The 20,000-nt window shown below is 41.3% G+C and overlaps 1 protein-coding gene across 2 annotated transcripts in view; it reads left to right on the top strand.

The window, feature by feature from the left end:
* Nucleotides 1–20,000, top strand: part of LOC115218402 (capping protein inhibiting regulator of actin dynamics) — a 44,847-nt gene that overhangs the window by 434 nt on the left and 24,413 nt on the right. The window contains exons 2-10 of one of the 2 annotated variants that reach the window (XM_036508487.1): nucleotides 5,844–5,885; nucleotides 6,727–6,960; nucleotides 7,550–7,777; nucleotides 10,170–10,578; nucleotides 10,767–11,154; nucleotides 11,202–12,254; nucleotides 12,375–12,402; nucleotides 12,594–14,474; nucleotides 16,599–16,732. In XM_036508487.1, coding sequence (XP_036364380.1) covers nucleotides 5,844–5,885; nucleotides 6,727–6,960; nucleotides 7,550–7,777; nucleotides 10,170–10,578; nucleotides 10,767–11,154; nucleotides 11,202–12,254; nucleotides 12,375–12,402; nucleotides 12,594–14,474; nucleotides 16,599–16,732 — 4,397 coding nt within the window. Of the gene's footprint in view, nucleotides 1–5,843; nucleotides 5,886–6,726; nucleotides 6,961–7,549; nucleotides 7,778–10,169; nucleotides 10,579–10,766; nucleotides 11,155–11,201; nucleotides 12,255–12,374; nucleotides 12,403–12,593; nucleotides 14,475–16,598; nucleotides 16,733–20,000 lie in introns of those variants that run through there. The other variant, XM_036508488.1, reaches the window with a different exon arrangement.

Raw genomic sequence — 20,000 nt, 5'->3', positions numbered from 1 at the left:
TAGAAACGATTATGATTATTATTATGATCGAATGACAGATTTTGGGGGGTTCGTTTTTGTAGCACAAGAATCATGTTATAAACCGAAGCTGAAGGGTGCTATGGAGTTCTTTCCCTCGCTCAGTTATCGAGTATCTTCCTTTAAGATCCTTGCCCTTTCTGATAACGGTGTTTTCACGAATAGTTCTGTTTCAGTTTCAGCTCCAGTCTTCTCTAACCAACATTCCTTTTACCATCTTTACAATTTTACTATCTTTACAATTTCAGCGTTTTCCTTATTCTGCGCCTTTGTAACTTTCCTTTCGAAGTCTTAGTATTTCTCAATCTTTTGGGGATATGGGGTAGGGGATAGAGGGTAGGTGCTAGGTTCCTTCTTAAACACTTTGTTATCACCTGAAGAAGCTACATCTGTTACTGTGCAGTGTCCGTTTTTTTTTTGTTGTTTTTTATTTGTTTGGTTGCGTGTCTTTGATGGGGTTGGAGATTTCAATGCCAATTTCTTCCAGTCTTTTACGTAGCATTTAAGGTGTCGTACACATGCACCAATTACTACTTGTCTTGGTCTTCCACAGTCTTCTTGGCTCTCTGGCTAGATCCTAATATTTCTCAGTGTCTTCGATTTCTTTGGTATCGTCTCCATTATCCTAGAGAGTTGCAAAATTTATATTCTTACACTCTTTATTTTGTCTTCCATAATCATATCTGGCCTTCTCATTTTCTATCACGGCCTCTTGTTCGTATTCGTACATGTATTCTGTTCGTCTGAAGCTACATACTTGGCTAATATCCCAATGCATTATTTTGCCTACACCGTCATGCCTGCACTTATACTCCTTTTATGCTAGTATACTGCACTCATTCAAAATGTGATTGATACTTTCATCTCCTTGCAGATTCTACATTTGCTGTCCGATTGAGGTTTTTCGTATTTTGCCTTCATCAGATTTGTTCTAAGGGCTTGTTCATGAGCTGCTATAATTACAGTTTCTGTCACTCCTTTCAAGTTCTCGTCCGTCAACAAGAACCAGCGATCTTAATTTCCAACGTTCTCAGTTTGTTTCATGAAATGGCCATGTAATTCTATTTCTTTCCATTTGTTAATTCTGTTGTTCTTTCTTTTCTCTTTGAATTTCCCCACTGTTTCATTATTGTCATTGTTGTTGATGTTTCGTTCACGTGTTATTGGTGTTCTAACCGGTTTATTCATGCTTCCTATCGAAGTATAACTCATGTCCCTGGATGAAGAGCATATGTTGTTGTCCCTTCTATAAAAATAAGTCATTTTTCTTTCTTGCTCATTAAATATATTCTTTCATGGCGTGGACTTTCCAAATAATTCTGGCTGAACCATGCCATCAGATTTTCTACATTGCATTTACTCCCAGATTCACGTCTAACTTTCCAAAAGTTTACTCTCAAATTCTTCGTTACCATTTCCAAGACCCGATGATAATTGATGGGATGATGATCTTGTTAACTTCCTGCTTCCAATTTTTAACAAGTTAATTCCTCAAGTCTATATAACACCCTAATTTTTTTCCTATTTCTTTTTCTTTGTTCTGGTAAAAGTCGGGTATGCCACATGGATTACAAGACATAATTCCATCTTATCAACGACTATTCTTCTGTCGGTTTGTCCATGAAAATCTCATCATAATCCAGCTCCAAAGTTTTCGAGGGTGCATTTCTATTCCATAAAATGGTCATAGCATTTTTCTGGGCATGCAAAACTGAGTCTTTTACAGAAATTGTAATGTGTTGCTGCAGAAATCTTATCAATGCCTATATTTTTGTGTTGATTCTGAGCTGAGGACATTCTGAAATAATCTGAGTAATGAGTTCATCAGAATCATCACCCATTCTACATATGAGTGAACACTCCTGCTGATCTATCATTTCCTTGATCACACGTTTCGGGACTGTTCTTGTATTACTAAAACCATTCCTTCAGTGACTTCCATATTCTTGTCTTTAACCAGAGACAACTGCCCTTCACATCTCTTATTTCTTTTGTCTTTGACGAATCGGCAGAATCGTTAGCATGCCAGGCAAAATACACAGGGGTATTTCGTCTGTCTTTACGTTCTGAGTTCGAATTCCGTCGCGGTCGACTTTGAATTTCATCCTTTCGGGGATGTTAAAATAAGAACCATTTGAGCATTGGCATCACCTCGAAGGAAATTGCTGGCCTTGTACGAAAATTTTGAAATCATCGTACTTATCATCATTTTTAAGACCTCACACCGGAGATAATCAACACCAAAAATCAGCCATGATTGATCATCTTAGATCAAAATAATTTTTACGTTATTTTTATTTAGGCGCAGGAGTAGCTGTGTGGTAAGAAGCTTGCTTCCTATTCACATGGTTCCGGGCTCAGTCCCACAGCATGGAACTTTGGGCAAGTGTTTTGTACTATAGCTTCGGGCCGACCAAAGCCTTGTGAGTGGATTTGGTAGACAGAAACTGAAAGAATCCCGTCGGATATATATATATATATATATATATATATGTGTGTATGTGTGTGTGTGTGTGTGTGTGTGTGTGTATGTGTGTGTGTGTGTGCGTGCGTGCGTGTGTGTGTATGTATATGTATGTATTTGTGTGTCTGTGTTTGTCTCCCCATTATCGCTTGACAACCGATGTTGGTGCGTTTACGTCCCCTGTGACTTAGCGGTTCGGCAAAAGAGGCCGATAGAATCGGTGCTAGGCTTACAAAGAATAAGTCCTGGAGTGGATTTGTTCGACTAAACGCGGTTCTCCAGTATGGCCAAGAGTCAAATGACTGAAACAAGTAAAAGAATGAAAGAATAATGTAAACTTCAATTCTTTTTTAAAAACTTTTCTTACTGTCTCAAACATCATATTACTTCTGGAAATTCTACACCATTTTATATTGGTTTGGTGCATAATTATTGCGGCTTTTTTTCAACAAATTTTTGTTCAACAAAAACAATATTTAACAAAAGCATCTTTAAATGACGGTCTGACTGGTCTGCCAAGCAAATGGGAAGCAGTAATTGAAGTAGATGGTGAATATGCTCCGGAATAATAATTTAAAGATGTCTTCGTTACATGTTGTTATTGTTTTTGTTGAATAAATTTCGTTGAAAAACTGCTGCAATAATTATGCACCAATCCAATAATTCATATCGTTCATATCGTAGTTTGTACTGTCCGTCAAAACTAAGAAATAAAATTCCAAATGACTGTAATTTGGTTTCTATAAAGAAGTACCTTCCTATGAATAGTTCCAACCCATATCTGGACCTTACATTGGGAATTTATATAAAATTTTCAGATTTTGTCAACTGGGTTTCGCTGATACATGACAACACTTGCTTTTCCAAACTCTCTCTTTCTCGCTCACTTTCTTTCTCTTTATCTCTCCCTCTCTCTCTCCTCTCTCTCTCTCATCCTACCTTTAGACGTGGCAGAACCGTTAGCACGCCGGGCGAAATGCGTAGCCGTATTTCGTCTGCCGTTACGTTCTGAGTTCAAATTCCGCCGAGGTCGACTTTGCTTTTCATCCTTTCAGGGTCGATAAATTAAGTACCGGTTACGCACTGGGGTCGATGTAATCGACTTAATTCGTTTGTCTGTCCTTGTTTGTCCCCTCTAGGTCTAACCCCTTGTGGGTAAAAAAGAAACATATTTGGTAGAGAAAAGGAGAACTGTTATCTTTAATAACACATTCATTTTAGTTTTGTAATAATAATACACAGCTACCACAACCACCACCAGCGCCACCACGCCTACAGTGTTAAATCGGCCCTTTTTCCTTAAAAAACAAACATCGTTATATATATTTAGAATCATACAATTTTCACAGCATCATAAGTAAACAAATACCTACACCATTTAGTATGCTCGCACTAAAAATTCTCGTGTTTCCCGGGCGTTGAACTTCTCTGAAATATTGCGATGCCTGACATCAGGTCTAAACTTTCTCAGGGTGTTACCACCGCCAGCAGCGATATCTGCCTCTCCCTCTTTCCTTCTGTTATGTGATCGCAAGAGAATTTCTGTATTATATTTAGATGCAGTTATCGAAGAATTTTATAATTTTCCCCATTTTACACACAGTTGTACTAACATCTAGAAACACACACAAACACACACACACACATAGACACACACCTATGTCTCCCTTCTCCCTCCCTCGCTATGTTTATATATATATATATATATATAAAGATATGTTTATATATAAATATATTTTTTTATTTTATACTTTTTTCAGTCATTAAACTGCGGCCATGCTGGGGATTTAAGTCGAACGAATCGACCCCAGGACTTGTTTTTTTTTCTTTTGTCTTTTTTTTTATTTTTTAGATTTCATACTATTCTATCGGTCGCGTTTGCCGAACTGCTAGCTAACGGGGACGTCAAGCGACAGAGTGGGAACAAATACAGATGCAAAAACATACTAGAATACATACACGCGCACACACACACACACACACACACAACACACACACACACACACACACACACACACACACCACACACATATATATATATATATATATATATATATATATATAATATATATATATATATACATATACATATACATATACATATACATATATTATTTATATTATATATATATATATATATATATATTCCACGAGGCTCCGGCAGTGGGGCGGTGGCGATCCCTGCTGTACTCTTTCGCTATGTACAACTTTCTCTCACTCTTTCTTCTGTTGGCCTGCTCGCTTAGCCAGCGGGGTGGCGTCATTTGAAGGCTAAAACAATGCGAAGCGCATTGTGACCAGCGATGTGTAATAACATCTGATAGCCTGGTCGGTCGCGATGGTCAGTGATATATATATATATATATCTATATATATATATATTATATATATATATATATATATATATATATATATATATACAGGGTGTCCATATATATATATATATATATATCAACAAAAATGTACTCCAAAACAGTGAGAGATAAATATCATTTAAAGCACTCAGTATTAAAATGAGCTATGTAAAAATCTGCCGAATCACGTGTCTCAATCGCAAGAAACTATTTGTAGCTCTTATTTTCATGTACATTAGTAGTAGTGGTGGTGGTGGTGGTGGTGGTGGTGGTGGTGGTGGTAGTAGTAGTAGTAGTAGTAGTAGTAGTAGTAGTAGTAGTAGTAGTAGTAGTAGTAGTAGTGGTAAGGTGGTGAAAAAGCAAACCGTTAGCACACCGGACAAAATGCCTAGCGACTTTTCGTCCGTTTTTATGCTGTGGATTCAAATTCCAGTGAAGTAGGCAGTACCTTTCATCTTTCGGAGGCGATAAAATATATACGCATTCCTCCCAAGAATGTATATGAATTTTATCAGTTAACGGTTCGGAGCCGTATACTCACTCAACAAGCAGGAATATGAACCCCTAATTTGTATATCTTTAGCCAACTCTGATGAGATTCGACTTTTAAATGGTTTTAATTTTTTTAATTAATTTATAAAGGTCTTGAATCGAAAAAGCTGTCAGAGGTGTTGTCTAATTTTTCAATTAATAAATGCGCGGCGATTCATTGCAAGTGAAATACTTATCTAACAGTTCGTTGACTGTCTGCAAGAATCCAGATAAGAAACTCTGAGTAATGACGTAGGTAAATCAATACATACGGACAGACAGGTAGTCAGGTAGACAGACAGACAGACAGACAGGTAGACAGACAGATAGATAGATAGATAGATAGATAGATAGATAGATAGATAGATAGATAGATAGATAGATAGATAGATAGATAGATAGATAGATAGATAGATAGATAGATAGACCGTTTCTGTTTCCTTGGTTTAAAGTTTTATCTTCGCTTTCTGCCCTAGTTGCCGCCGAATATGTCCATACACATATGACCGAAGATAGGGGTGAGTTTGTTTTCATTTTCGTTTTATTGTTCCTTTTTTTTTTTTTGTCTTTTCTCGTTTGATATTTTGTTCTTATTTCTCGTATAATCCTTTTTTGATTTGCTGCCTCAGTACGAAAAGATGTCGTCTTATCGGTTGTTTAGTTTTGGGATTTGGTTTGCAAGATTCTTTATATGAGTTCCTGCGTTGAAGCATATTCTGTTGTGTCTGGGGAGAGTCATTTTCTTTTTGTGCCTTATTATGTAAGACACTTACCGGTAAAATTGCAAGACGCAACGAAAATTTTAGGACAATTAAAAATAAAAATAAGAAAAAAAAATGGGGGAATTTTACCGGTAGTTTTGTTGTTTTTCAACAAACATACCTTCGAAAGTATTCTGTTGACGACAGATACGTATAGAGTAAGGGAGAAAGAGAGAGAGTGTGTGTGTGTGTTTGTGCCCCACCATCGCTTTACAACCGATGTTGGTGTGTTTACGTCTGCGTAACCTAGCGGTTCGGCAAAAGTTGCCGATAGAATAAGCACTAGGCTTACAAAGAATAAGTCTAGGGGTCGATTTGTTCGAGTGAAAGGCGGGCCCCAGGATGAGTGTGACCCCGACGCTCTAACCACTGACACACACATGTATGTATGTATGTATGTATGTATGTATGTAAGTATGTATGTATGTATGTATGCATGGATGTATGTATGCATGTATGTATGTATGCATGCATGTATGTATGTATGTATGGTGTATGTATGTATGTATGTATATGTATGTATGTAGTATGTATGTATGTATGTATGTATGTATGTATGTATGCACGTATGTACATTTGTATGTTATGTATATTGTAGAAGCTCCAACGGACTGGTTCATAGAGGTCAAACATGCTTCGATCGATGTTCAACCATTGAAAACCATGCGTAGCAGGTATCCTCAAGCCTGTGCTTCAAAGTGTCTTGAAATGAAAAACTGCAGAGCTTTTGAGTTCACCAGAAAGAAGAGACAATGTCGTCTCTTTCGGGTTGATGCTTCCACCGAAGTTCTGCAGAAGAAAAAGAAAACCACTTTCTACCAACTGGAGAACCGTAAGTCACAAAACATTCAGTTGATTGATTGCTTGCTTGATTAATTGATTGATTGATTGATTGATTGATTGATTGATTGAGTGAGTGATTGAATGAGTGAGTGAGTGAGTGAACGTAACGTCAATATAAACTAATATTAAAAATGAATAATTAATTCCGCTAAAGTCGACTTTGCCTTTCATCCTTTCGGAGTCTACAAAAATAAGTACCTATTTCTTTACTACCCACAAGGGGCTAAACACTGAGATGATAAACAAGGACGGACAAACGGATTAAGTCGATTATATTGACCCCAGTGCGTAACTGATACTTAATTTATCGACCCCAAAAGGATGAAAGGCAAAGTCGACCCCGGCGGAATTCGAACTCAGAACGTAGCGGCAGATGAAATACCGCTAAGCATTTCGCCCGGCGCGCTAACGTTTCTGCCAGCTCACCGCCTTTACAAAAATAAGTACCAGTTACGTACTGGGCTCAATGTAATCGATTTATCCCCAGTAGTAAGATTTGAAACTAATATTTAGAATAAATAATAATATTATATCTTTGCTTTAATTCTTTATTGTTTTTTTTTATTTCAAACAAATAGTAAATGGCATAAATACGTTGCTGGGAGCACGCTTAAAGAAGAAGAAGAGTTTTCATACAATCAAACGAACCAACCTCGAGGAGTGCAAACGCGCATGTCAGGAACATCCAGAATGCCGTTCGGTCGAATTTAACTCCCGGAAACGAAAATGTTCTTTGTCTTCTGCCACACACCAGACTAACAAACTTAAAGTGAAAAACAAAGGATGGAATTATTATGAACTCAACCGTGAGTTTTCTCTTTTGTCTTTTATATTATTATTATTATTATTATTATTATTATTATTATTATTATTATTATTATTATTATTATTATTATTATATTATTGTTATCATTACTTAATTTTTCTTCTTTCAAATTTGCTTCCATTTCTTGCCGAGTGTCTTCCCGACTCCTAGGGCAAAGAAACACATAGTATACATTGGTAGGCCATTAAACCAAACTCAATAGTTCGTTCATTTTTTTTTGGGGGGGGGGTCGATAAATTAAGTACCAGTGAAACACTGGGGTCGATATAATCGACTCATCCCCTCCCCCCAAAATGTCTGCCCTTGTGGAAAATTTTGAAGCTATTATTATTATTAATATTATTATTATTATTATTATTACTATTATTATTTATTTATTTATTTATTTATTTTGCTATCGATCACAAATAGATATTTAGGCAAGATCTGATTGTTTTATTATACATATATATGTTTTTAGATCGTAAGAAATACGAACATAAGTGCTAGTACGAAGTTACCCGACGGCAATATAACTATAAATCACGATTTATACACAAGTAAAAAATAAACTTTAACAGAAGGAAGTGGTCCGAATCAACTACGAGGATCGATCTACTTCTGCCTCAGACGGCCATGAAACTAGAAATCTTAATTTTACAAGCGAGAAAGGAAATTTGTTGGGATTTTAAATCGTATTATAAAGCATTTCTAAGGCGGCGAGCTGGCAGAAACGTTAGCACGCCGGGCGAAATGCTTGGCGGTATTTCGTCTGCCGTTACGTTCTGAGTTCAAATTCCGCCGAGATCGACTTTGCCTTTCATCCTTTCGGGGTCGATAAATTAAGTACCAGTTTCGCACTGGAGTCGATGTAATTGACTTAATCCGTCTGTCTGTCCTTGTTTGTCCTCTCTGAGTTTAGCCCCTTGAGGATAGTAAAGAAATAGAAATAGGTATTTCGTCTGTCTTTACATTCTGAGTTCAAATTCCGCCGAGGTCGACTTTGCTTTCATCCTTTCGGGGTCGATGAATTAAGTACTAATTGCGTACTGGGGTCGATGTAATCGACTGGCTCCTTCCCCATAAATTTCGGGCCTTGTGCCTAGAGTAGAAAATATTATAAAGCATTTCTAAACGAAAACAGGCTTCGGTGTAAACAGTCTTTCCTCAGTATCACTTATTTATAGTTTTCGAACACACTCTGGGACCATTATTGACCATGCAGTGAATACAAATGATCGCAAAAATTGTTCAATGTTAACTGAGGACATTCATTTAACAATTAAATATCTGGTTTATTATTCTTCACTTCGTTACTAAGACTTCCACGATGCAAATATGGTGCTTGGTCCCCGATTACCCAAGTATAGACTATTGCCTGCTTAACACCATCTGCAACGTCAATGGATTTCCCCATCTCGTTCGTCTTCACGCAGAACACGCATACGAATTTTAAATGTTGACTTTTTGTATGGTCAACGTTTGCTCACTTTTGCTTTTGTGTGTGTGTGTTACCCTGGGAAATAATAACACTTGTTCGAAATAAACTAACGCAGGAGTGGCTGTGTGGTAAGTAGCTTGCTAACCAACCACATGGTTGCGGGTTCAGTCCCACTACGTGGCATCTTGGGCAAGTGTCTTCTGCTATAGCCCCGGACAGACCAATGCCTTGTGAGTGGATTTGGTAGACGGAAACTGAAAGAAGCCTGTCGTATATATGTATATATATATATATATATATGTGTGTGTGTGCGTGTGTTTGTGTGTCTGTGTTTGTCCCCCTAGCATTGCTGGTGTGTTTACGTCCCCGTCACTTAGCGGTTCGGCAAAAGAGACCGATAGAATAAGTACTGGGCTTACAAAGAATAAGTCCCAGGGTCGATTTAACCGACTAAAGGCGGTGCTCCAGCATGGCCGCAGTCAAATGACTGAAACAAGTAAAAGAGTAAAAGAGTAAAAGAGATACTTGGAAACTGAGATTTTGACTTCCATAACGAAACACACAATTGTAGAACTCACTCAAATCAGGAAATAAATTCAAATTTAAAGCAAACCAACCAAAGTTCAAACAATCCAAAACGAACACATTTACTATGTTTCATTTAAATATCCGTTATTTAATTTTCTCCTACATTATTTCGATTTGCACACGAATAGGTGTTGAACAAATGGACTTTCATGATATTTTCCCCTTTAATGAGTGAATAATGCTCAGTGCAATGTGAGGCGGAATCGTTTGCCATTAGGAATGGATATCATATCTCAGACTAGTCAGACCAGTTATTGCTTAAATTCCGTTCATCGCTTTTGTGTTAATATTGTCTTAAGTTAAGAAAATAACAGCCTTCAAATAATACCTACATTATATATTTTGTCGTTTTCTTTTTCTTTAGAGAAGGTTAAAACTACAACAACTGCTACTACACGCTTTAGTGAATCGACAACACCCTCTCCACAAGCGTCAACAACACCAGCTTCAACGCAAACAGCAACAACTTCTACAGAGCAAACAACAACACCAGTAACGGAGACACCAGAACAAACAACAACACTCTCTACAGAAGAGTCAACAGCACCGTCAGCGCCAGAGTCCACAAAACCATCGATACCCGAGTCAACAATGCCATCTACACATGAGTCGACAACGCCGTCTACAGGAGAAACAACAACACCGTCTACAGGAGAGTCAACAACGCCGATAGAAGAGTCGACAACTCCGTCTACGGGAGAGTCAACAACACCGTCTACAGGAGAGTCCACAACGCCGTCTACTGGAGAGGAAACAACGCCGTCTACAGGAGAGTCAACAACACCGTCTTCAGGAGAGTCAACAACACTGTATACAGGAGAGTCAACAGCGCCATCTACAGGAGAGTCAGCAACACCTTATACAGGAGAGTCAACAACACCGTATACAGGAGAGTCAACAACGCCGTCTACAGGAGAGTCAACAGCGCCATCTACAGGAGAGTCAGCAACACCGTATACAGGAGAGTCAACAACGCCGTCTACAGGAGAGTCAACAACGCCGTCTTCAGGAGAGTCAACAGCGCCATCTACAGGAGAGTCAGCAACACCTTATACAGGAGAGTCAACAACACCGTATACAGGAGAGTCAACAACGCCGTCTACAGGAGAGTCAACCGCGCCATCTACAGGAGAGTCAGCAACACCTTATACAGGAGAGTCGACAACACCGTCTACAGGAGAGTCAACAACGCCGTCTACAGGAGAGTCAACAACACCGTCTTCAGGAGAGTCAACAACACCGTCTACAGGAGAGTCAACAGCGCCATCTACAGGAGAGTCAGCAACACCTTATACAGGAGAGTCAACAACACCGTATACAGGAGAGTCAACAACGCCGTCTACAGGAGAGTCAACAGCGCCATCTACAGGAGAGTCAGCAACACCGTATACAGGAGAATCAACAACACCGTCTACAGGAGAGTCGACAACACCGTATACAGGAGAGTCAACAACGCCGTCTACAGGAAAGTCAACAACGCCGTCTACAGGAGAGTCAACAGCGCCACCTACAGGAGAGTCAGCAACACCGTATACAGGAGAGTCAACAACGCCGTCTACAGGAGAGTCAACAACGCCGTCTTCAGGAAAGTCAACAGCGCCATCTACAGGAGAGTCAGCAACACCTTATACAGGAGAGTCAACAACACCGTATACAGGAGAGTCAACAACGCCGTCTACAGGAGAGTCAACCGCGCCATCTACAGGAGAGTCAGCAACACCTTATACAGGAGAGTCGACAACACCGTATACAGGAGAGTCAACAACGCCGTCTACAGGAGAGTCGACAACACCGTATACAGGAGAGTCAACAACGCCGTCTACAGGAGAGTCAACAACGCCGTCTTCAGGGGAGTCAACAGCGCCATCTACAGGAGAGTCAGCAACACCTTATACAGGAGAGTCGACAACACCGTCTACAGGAGAGTCAACAACGCCGTCTACAGGAGAGTCAACAGCGCCATCTACAGGAGAGTCAGCAACACCTTATACAGGAGAGTCAACAACGCCGTCTACAGGAGAGTCAACAACGCCATCTACAGGAGAGTCAACAGCGCCGTCTACAGGAGAGTCAACAGCGCCATCTACAGGTGAGTCAGCAACACCGTATACAGGAGAGTCAACAACGCTGTCTTCAGGAGAGTCAACAACGCCGTCTACAGGAGAGTCGACAACACCGTATACAGGAGAGTCAACAACGCCGTCTACAGGAGAGTCAACAACGCCGTCTACAGGAGAGTCAACAGCGCCATCTACAGGAGAGTCAGCAACACCGTATACAGGAGAGTCAACAACGCCGTCTTCAGGAGAGTCAACAGCGCCGTCTACAGGAGAGTCAGCAACACCTTATACAGGAGAGTCAACAACACCGTCTACAGGAGAGTCAACAACGCCGTCTACAGGAGAGTCAACAACGCCGTCTACAGGAGAGTCAACAGCGCCATCTACAGGTGAGTCAGCAACACCGTATACAGGAGAGTCAACAACGCCGTCTTCAGGAGAGTCAACAGCGCCATCTACAGGAGAGTCAGCAACACCTTATACAGGAGAGTCAACAACACCGTATACAGGAGAGTCAACAACGCCGTCTACAGGAGAGTCAACAGCGCCATCTACAGGAGAGTCAGCAACACCGTATACGGGAGAGTCAACAACGCCGTCTACAGGAGAGTCAACAGCGCCATCTACAGGAGAGTCAGAAACACCTTATACAGGAGAGTCGACAACACCGTCTACAGGAGAGTCAACAACGCCGTCTACAGGAGAGTCGACAACACCGTATACAGGAGAGTCAACAACGCCGTCTACAGGAGAGTCAACAACGCCGTCTACAGGAGAGTCAACAACGCCGTCTACAGGAGAGTCGACATCGCCATCTACAGGAGAGTCAACAACGCTATCTACACCTGAGTCAACTATGCCTTGTATAACTCAAACTATTTCACCCAGTGCAGAACAGTCAACAGCACAACAATCTACAATGCACTCAACACCATTGACAACAACGCCCTCTACCGACAAATCAACTACTCCTACCTCTGTCTCTTGTATAGAACCAACAGCACATGCAACGCCCTCTACAGCTCAACCGACGACTACCACGGAACCACCTATATGTCTCACACAACCAGCACAAAAAACCTCTCAAGAAACAACCATTTCTATTGAAAAGACAACACTTTCAAGCATGCCATCAGAACAGTCTACGCTTTCTACAGGACAATCAACAACGCCCTCGGCAGAACAATCAACGACGCCCTCTACAGGACAGTCAACAACACCTTCAGCAGAACAGTCAACAACGCCCTCTGCAGAACAGTCAACGACGCCCTCTACAGGACAGTCAACAACGCCTTCAGCAGAACAGTCAACAACGCCCTCTGCAGAACAGTCAACGACGCCCTCTACAGGACAGTCAACAACGCCTTCAGCAGAACAGTCAACAACGCCCTCTGCAGAACAGTCAACGACGCCCTCTACAGGACAGTCAACAACGCCTTCAGCAGAACAGTCAACAACGCCCTCTACAGGACAGTCAACAACGCCTTCAGCAGAACAGTCAACAACGCCCTCTGCAGAACAGTCAACGACGCCCTCTACAGGACAGTCAACAACGCCCTCTACAGAAGAACAGTCAACAACACCCTCTGCAGAACAGTCAACGACGCCCTCTACAGGACAGTCAACAACGCCTTCAGCAGAACAGTCAACAACGCCCTCTGCAGAACAGTCAACGACGCCCTCTACAGGACAGTCAACAACGCCTTCAGCAGAACAGTCAACAACGCCCTCTGCAGAACAGTCAACGACGCCCTCTACAGGACAGTCAACAACGCCTTCAGCAGAACAGTCAACAACGCCCTCTACAGGACAGTCAACAACGCCTTCAGCAGAACAGTCAACAACGCCCTCTGCAGAACAGTCAACGACGCCCTCTACAGGACAGTCAACAACGCCCTCTACAGAAGAACAGTCAACAACACCCTCTGCAGAACAGTCAACGACGCCCTCTACAGGACAGTCAACAACACCTTCAGCAGAACAGTCAACAATGCCCTCTGCAGAACAGTCAACGACGCCCTCTACAGGACAGTCAACAACGCCTTCAGCAGAACAGTCAACAACGCCCTCTGCAGAACAGTCAACGACGCCCTCTACAGGACAGTCAACAACGCCTTCAGCAGAACAGTCAACAACGCCCTCTGCAGAACAGTCAACGACGCCCTCTACAGGACAGTCAACAACGCCCTCTACAGAAGAACAGTCAACAACGCCCTCTACAGGACAGTCAACAACGCCTTCAGCAGAACAGTCAACAACGCCCTCTGCAGAACAGTCAACGACGCCCTCTACAGGACAGTCAACAACGCCTTCAGCAGAACAGTCAACGACGCCCTCTACAGAACAATCAACAACGCCCTCTACAGAACAGACAACAACGCCCTCTACAGAACAATCAACAACGCCCTCTACAGAACAGACAACACCTTTTACAGAACAATCAACAACGCCCTCTACAGAACAGACAACACCTTTTACAGAGCAGTCAACAACGCCCTCTACAGAGCAGTCAACAACGGCCTCAACAGAACAATCAACAACGCCCTCTACAGAGCAGTCAACAACGCCCTCTACAGAGCAGTCAACAACACCAATTATTGTGACTCCAAGTAAGTATTAATATTTTTAAATGATCAACTTTCGAGGGTGGACTGAAAGTTCATTGGCCGGTTTCGAAGGAGTGATGCTAGAGCTGTGAAATCTTGCATGTATGAATTTCAACCCTTCTTATGGATAACTGCATTGTTTCTTTCCAGGTAAACTGACATCTGACTGTTCAAAGAAGACTTCAAATGTTACTAGTAACGACTTCTCTCAAAAATCGACAAAATTTGGCATGGTGGTGTTATCAAGTCCCTGCTGGAAAAGGGTTTAGCTTCCCCAACAACATTCATGCTGACATGGTTGCTACAATAGGGGTCGATGCTCCGGCTTTATCAATGATGCAACAGGGAGCAGCTGAATTTAGGAGGAGATGACCCAAGCCCTGAACGTTCTGCAACTGTCACCCCCGAGTAAAACACTGATCGTAATCACCATATAGTGATGGGTGACAGGCGATTGACTGTAAATCAAATAGTCAATACTATTAGCATATCCTGTGAAAGAGTTGAGAATATTCTGCACAATGAGCTTAGCATGACGAAGGTTTATGCTCGGTGGTGGGGGCCATGCCTTCTGACTGCTGATCAAATTCGCACCAGGCTGATCACATCACAGAAAAATCTGACATCGTTTGAGGCAGATCCAGCTGGTTTCCATGAACGTTTCTTTACCCAAGATGAGTATTGAGTTCATCACTTTGAGCCAGAGACGAAGAGACAATCCATGCAGCGAAAGCACCCTTTCTCACCTGCTCCGAAAAAAGCCAGGGTCGTTTCATCTTCAGAGAAGTTGATGGCTTCAGTTTTTCAGGAAGGAAATGAAGAGTACTATGTCAGCTTGATTAGGCAGTTTTGAAAGGTTATGAAAGGTTATGAAGACCGAATGCCCGGGAAAACTCACAAAAAGGCTCGGCACACAAGTCCTTGTTTTCAATGGCTTCTGTGCATGACTGGCTTTTAACTGGTTGATCACGCTCCTTATTCTCCCGATTTGGACCCATGTGACTATCATCTGTTCCCTTGACTGGGAATCAGTTTCACATTGATGATGGCGTCATATCTGTTGTTGATGACTTTTTGAGCAACAGGTTGAAAGCTTCTTCCCCGTTGAGATCCAAGAACTGCAGCAACGATGGAAGAAGAGTGAGGACCACAAGGGAGACTGTATTGAAAAATTTGGTCACATTTCATGAGAGTATCTTAGTCAGCCAATGAACTTTTCAGCTGACCTTCGTATGTTTACAAACACATGAAATATTTGTGTTTTATTAATATATATACATCAGGCTGAGCAAAAAGTAAGCAACGTTTTGAAACATGAAATTCATCACAATATTACGAGTCACAAGTTCGTTTATTTTGGTAACATAAAAATCTGGAGTTCTGGAGCTGATGAACTCTTTCAGCGCACCTTCAACATCGGTTCGATTCTTGAACTCCTCTCGCAGGAAGTCTTCAAAGTGCTTGAAAAAGTGGTAGTCGGTAGGAGAAAAGCCTGGGCAATAAGCTGGATATGAAAGAACTTCGTAGACAAATTCCTTCAACTTCTGGAGCGTCGTTACTGAAAAGTGTTGTCGAGCATTGTCATGAAAAATGATTGGCCCTCTTCTGTTGACCAGTCTGGGACGGAGGAGTAGCCGTTTTTCGTTCATTCTGGCGATTTCATGGTAATATGTTTCTGCAGTAATGGTTTTTCCGAGTTTTAAGTTATGGTGGATGAGTATATCACCACACCACCAAACAGTCACCATAACTTTCTTCTTGATGAGCTCTGCTTTCGGGAAGGTTTTCGGTGCTTAATTTTGGTCCAACCACTGCAAAGAACGTTTTTTTTTTTGTTTTTTATTATTGTACAAAATCCACTTTTCATTACAAGTTACAATACAGCCGTGCAAGTGACCTATGATTACTTGATTGTGTCTCCAAGAGAAGAACTCCGCAGCAATGCCACACACGCCTTAGTGACTGCCTTGATTTCTCACAGAACTTGCACATCTCACTTTTGTCAGCCCGTCAGTTCTTAAGGTTCACTTAGGACAGCAGCGAAGCAAATTCTTTGTTTTTCCTTTGCCGAAATATGCCTCATTCTACGCCTCATCTCTTATAAAATATTGTTTCTTTACTAAACAGGTTACATTGGATGCTTCAAGGATTTCTTACACAGAAGAGCAATGCAAGGGGATTTAATATCCTCGCCATCGATGACCATCAAGTCTTGCAGATTGCATTGTGTAGCAAAAGGTTACAAATTTGCCGGACTTGAAGTAAGTCAAACCAAGCTTCATATTTATTATAATATATATTTCTTTACTACCCACAAGGGGCTAAACACAGAGGGGACAAACAAGGATAGACAAAGGGATTAAGTCGATTACATCGACCCCAGTGCGAAACTGGTACTTTATTTATCGACCCCGAAAGGATTAAAGGCAAAGTCGACCTCGGCGGAATTTGAACTCAGAACGTAACGATAGACGAAATACGGCTAAGCATTTCGCCCGGCTAACGTTTCTGCCAGTTCGCCGCCCTAATTTATTATAATATATCGAACATAACTCAGTTCTTGACAATTGCCTACACAATCTGAGTGTGTGTGTGAGAGAGAGAGAGAGAGAGAGAGTCTGCGTGTGTGTGTGTGTGTGTGTGTGTGTGTGTGTGTGTACAGATGAACAATGCGGAGTACATTCACTTTTGCGCATCAAAGGCTTTAATGAGATCATAGAAGATTAAAAAAAGATCGGTTCCCATTGTTCCCTCCTTTTTTTTTAACCGACTGGCAACAAAATTATAAGTTGTGCCTCTTCGAGGATGGAAACCGCATTGGGGCCTCCGGCAAGATTTGATCGGAAAGTTGGTTGAGCTGATTCAACAGCATGTGAGATAAATTCTTGTAAATTGATGCCAACAGAAAGGTCTCACTGTAGTTTCCACATACTTCGCCGCTCCTTTTTTGAAGATGGTCACAATTCAGACATCTTCAAAGTAACTCGGATCAGATTTCTGTTCTCAATTTTTAATATCAGGTGGTGAAAATTTACCTTCAAATATGTTTTCCTGTTGCTTCTACGACTCAGCAAGGACAGAATGTAGACCAGAGGCTTTTTAGCGACGCAAATGACAAATGACAAAGTTCAGTTCTTGCAAGTTGGGAAAAATGCCATTCTGGATCGTTTTGGAAACATATCAAGATCAACATAACAATCATCATAGGCTGTTGGTGGTCTGTTCAGTAGGTTACTAAAGTGTTCAGGCCAAGTTCTGTCTTCAGCTTTCACCTTGGTAAGTCCAAAGACGGTATAGATAAGTGGAATTCACATATAAGATGCTGGTCAGCATAACTTTGAAATTCGCTAGCCTTAGCTTGTTACCAGTCGTTCTGGATTCTGCAGATGTGTGCTTGGGTATCCGGCATGTGGCATTGAAAGTTGGTGTTCATGAATCGGAGCAGCAGGAATATTCGAACTCGAAAAGACAGGCAGAACATCAACACATCAAAATGGTGAACTGGTCTCCTTGCTCAATATTTGGAAAGATTTAATGTCCGTGCTTGCTGAAACCAGATTAGTGAATGAGAGCAAAGTGGCAGGAAATGGTCTCTCGTATACTTTCCTTGGTCTCGAGTACACAAGAAAGTCCTCAAGAGAAAAGACATATCTACAGAGTTGTTGCGACGCTGGAGAAGGATCTGAGCCTAAAGCCCACCTATACCGATGAAAGACTTCGTTATGATAGTTATCTAACAGCCGTTAATATAGATGCACCGACACTCGTTATATACACACACAAAATAAGATTACATTAATTCTAACTTGACAATAAAATATCAGATTTCATGACATTGCATTTGGGTGGAGACATTCTGCAGTTTGTTCTTTACATTAATTTCAGCAACTCTGATGACCTTTGAAAAAGTAGGCAAATAACTGGCAGATTTAATAGACAAGCATCTAAAGTGACTTGTTAATATGAGTCACAAGACGGCGACGAATCGGCAGAGCCATTAAGGCATAGGGAAACATGTTTTTATATTTGTTCCGAACCTTTGCGTCCAGAGTTCAATTTTGTCTTTCATCTTTCCGAAGTCAAATATATCCGATATAATGAATTTATCTTTCCTCACAAAATTCCTGTATCAAAAATCAATATTAGATGCAAGAATCGTCAAAGCCATGAGAGCCTTGATAGAAAACCTTGCGGTATTTATTTCTCCATTTTTAGTTTTTATTAATCTTTATTTCTTATTTCTTTATTGCCCACAGGGGGCTAAACATAGAGGAGACAAACAAGGACAGACACGCGGATTAAGTCGATTACATCGACCCCAGTGCGTAACTGGTACTTAATTTATTGACCCCGAAAAGATGAAAGGCAAAGTCGACCTCGGCGGAATTTGAACTCAGAACGTAACGGCAGACGAAATGCGGCTACGCGTTTCGCCCGGCGTGCTAACGTTTCTGCCAGCTCGCCGCCTTAAACTAATCTTTATTAATCTTTATCTCTGCTGTCAAGCAGAGTAAGAAGCATCATGAACTTATTTGACATCCATTATTGCTTTTCCTCGACCAATAAACTTTTCATGAGAAGCCAACCTGTCAGGGAAAGGCAATGTTCATTTCAAACGTAACCTGTTCTATATATAGATGAATAGTTGTGAAAGTGTTAGAATCTCTGTCTTCTCTGGCTTATAAGACACGGACATAACGACAAGGTTACACGCAAGCACATAGACACGAAAGATTTCATTAGTCCCAGTGGTTTTACTGCTCATTCAGTCATCATGTCGAGTATTCGTTGTGTATATACTGTTAGTCGCTGATTTTATGTTGCTTTCATTCGTTCCTCTGATAAGTCGTGTTCTTACCCGGTTGGGATCCTAATAAACCTCCTCGCAAAATTCACCTGGTTAGGGTGTCAACTTAAATGGCGACAACCCCGCCACGTAATAGGTTGTACTAAATTACATGTTATCAGTTGTACTCTCAAGAATGTGGTTTAACGGCTCCCTGCGCTTTGGGTCCAAATCTGTTGGAGGCCAATTTTGTCGTCATCTGTTTGAGGTTGTTAAAATACAAGTCTACGACAGTCGATTAACGAAATTAGACGAGTATCGAGCGAAATGCCTTATGATGTCTTCCGGCTGTTTTCATTCTGACTTCAAATTCCACTCAGGTGTTAATGGATCACGCGACCACTACGTCCAATCCACAAATGGATATGTGACCACTCCGTCCAATCTACAAATGGATTACGCGACCACTCCGTCCAATCCACAAATGGATCACACGGCCACTCCGTCCAATCTACAAATGGATACGCGACCACTCCGTCCAATCCACAAATGGATCACGCGGCCATTCCGTCCAATCCACAAATGGATAACGCGACCACTCCGTCCAATCCACAAATGGATCGCGCGACCACTCCGTCCAATCTACAAATTACCCAATCAACTTTTCAGCTGACCCTCGTATGTTTATAAACACAAATGGATACGCGACCACTCCGTCCAATCCACAAATGGATCACGTGGTC

The sequence above is a fragment of the Octopus sinensis genome, linkage group LG13, assembly GCF_006345805.1.
Source record: "Octopus sinensis linkage group LG13, ASM634580v1, whole genome shotgun sequence".
Lineage (NCBI taxonomy): Eukaryota > Metazoa > Mollusca > Cephalopoda > Octopoda > Octopodidae > Octopus > Octopus sinensis.
Note: the sequence above shows the minus strand (reverse complement) of the source record. Positions and strands in the feature narration are given on the sequence as shown.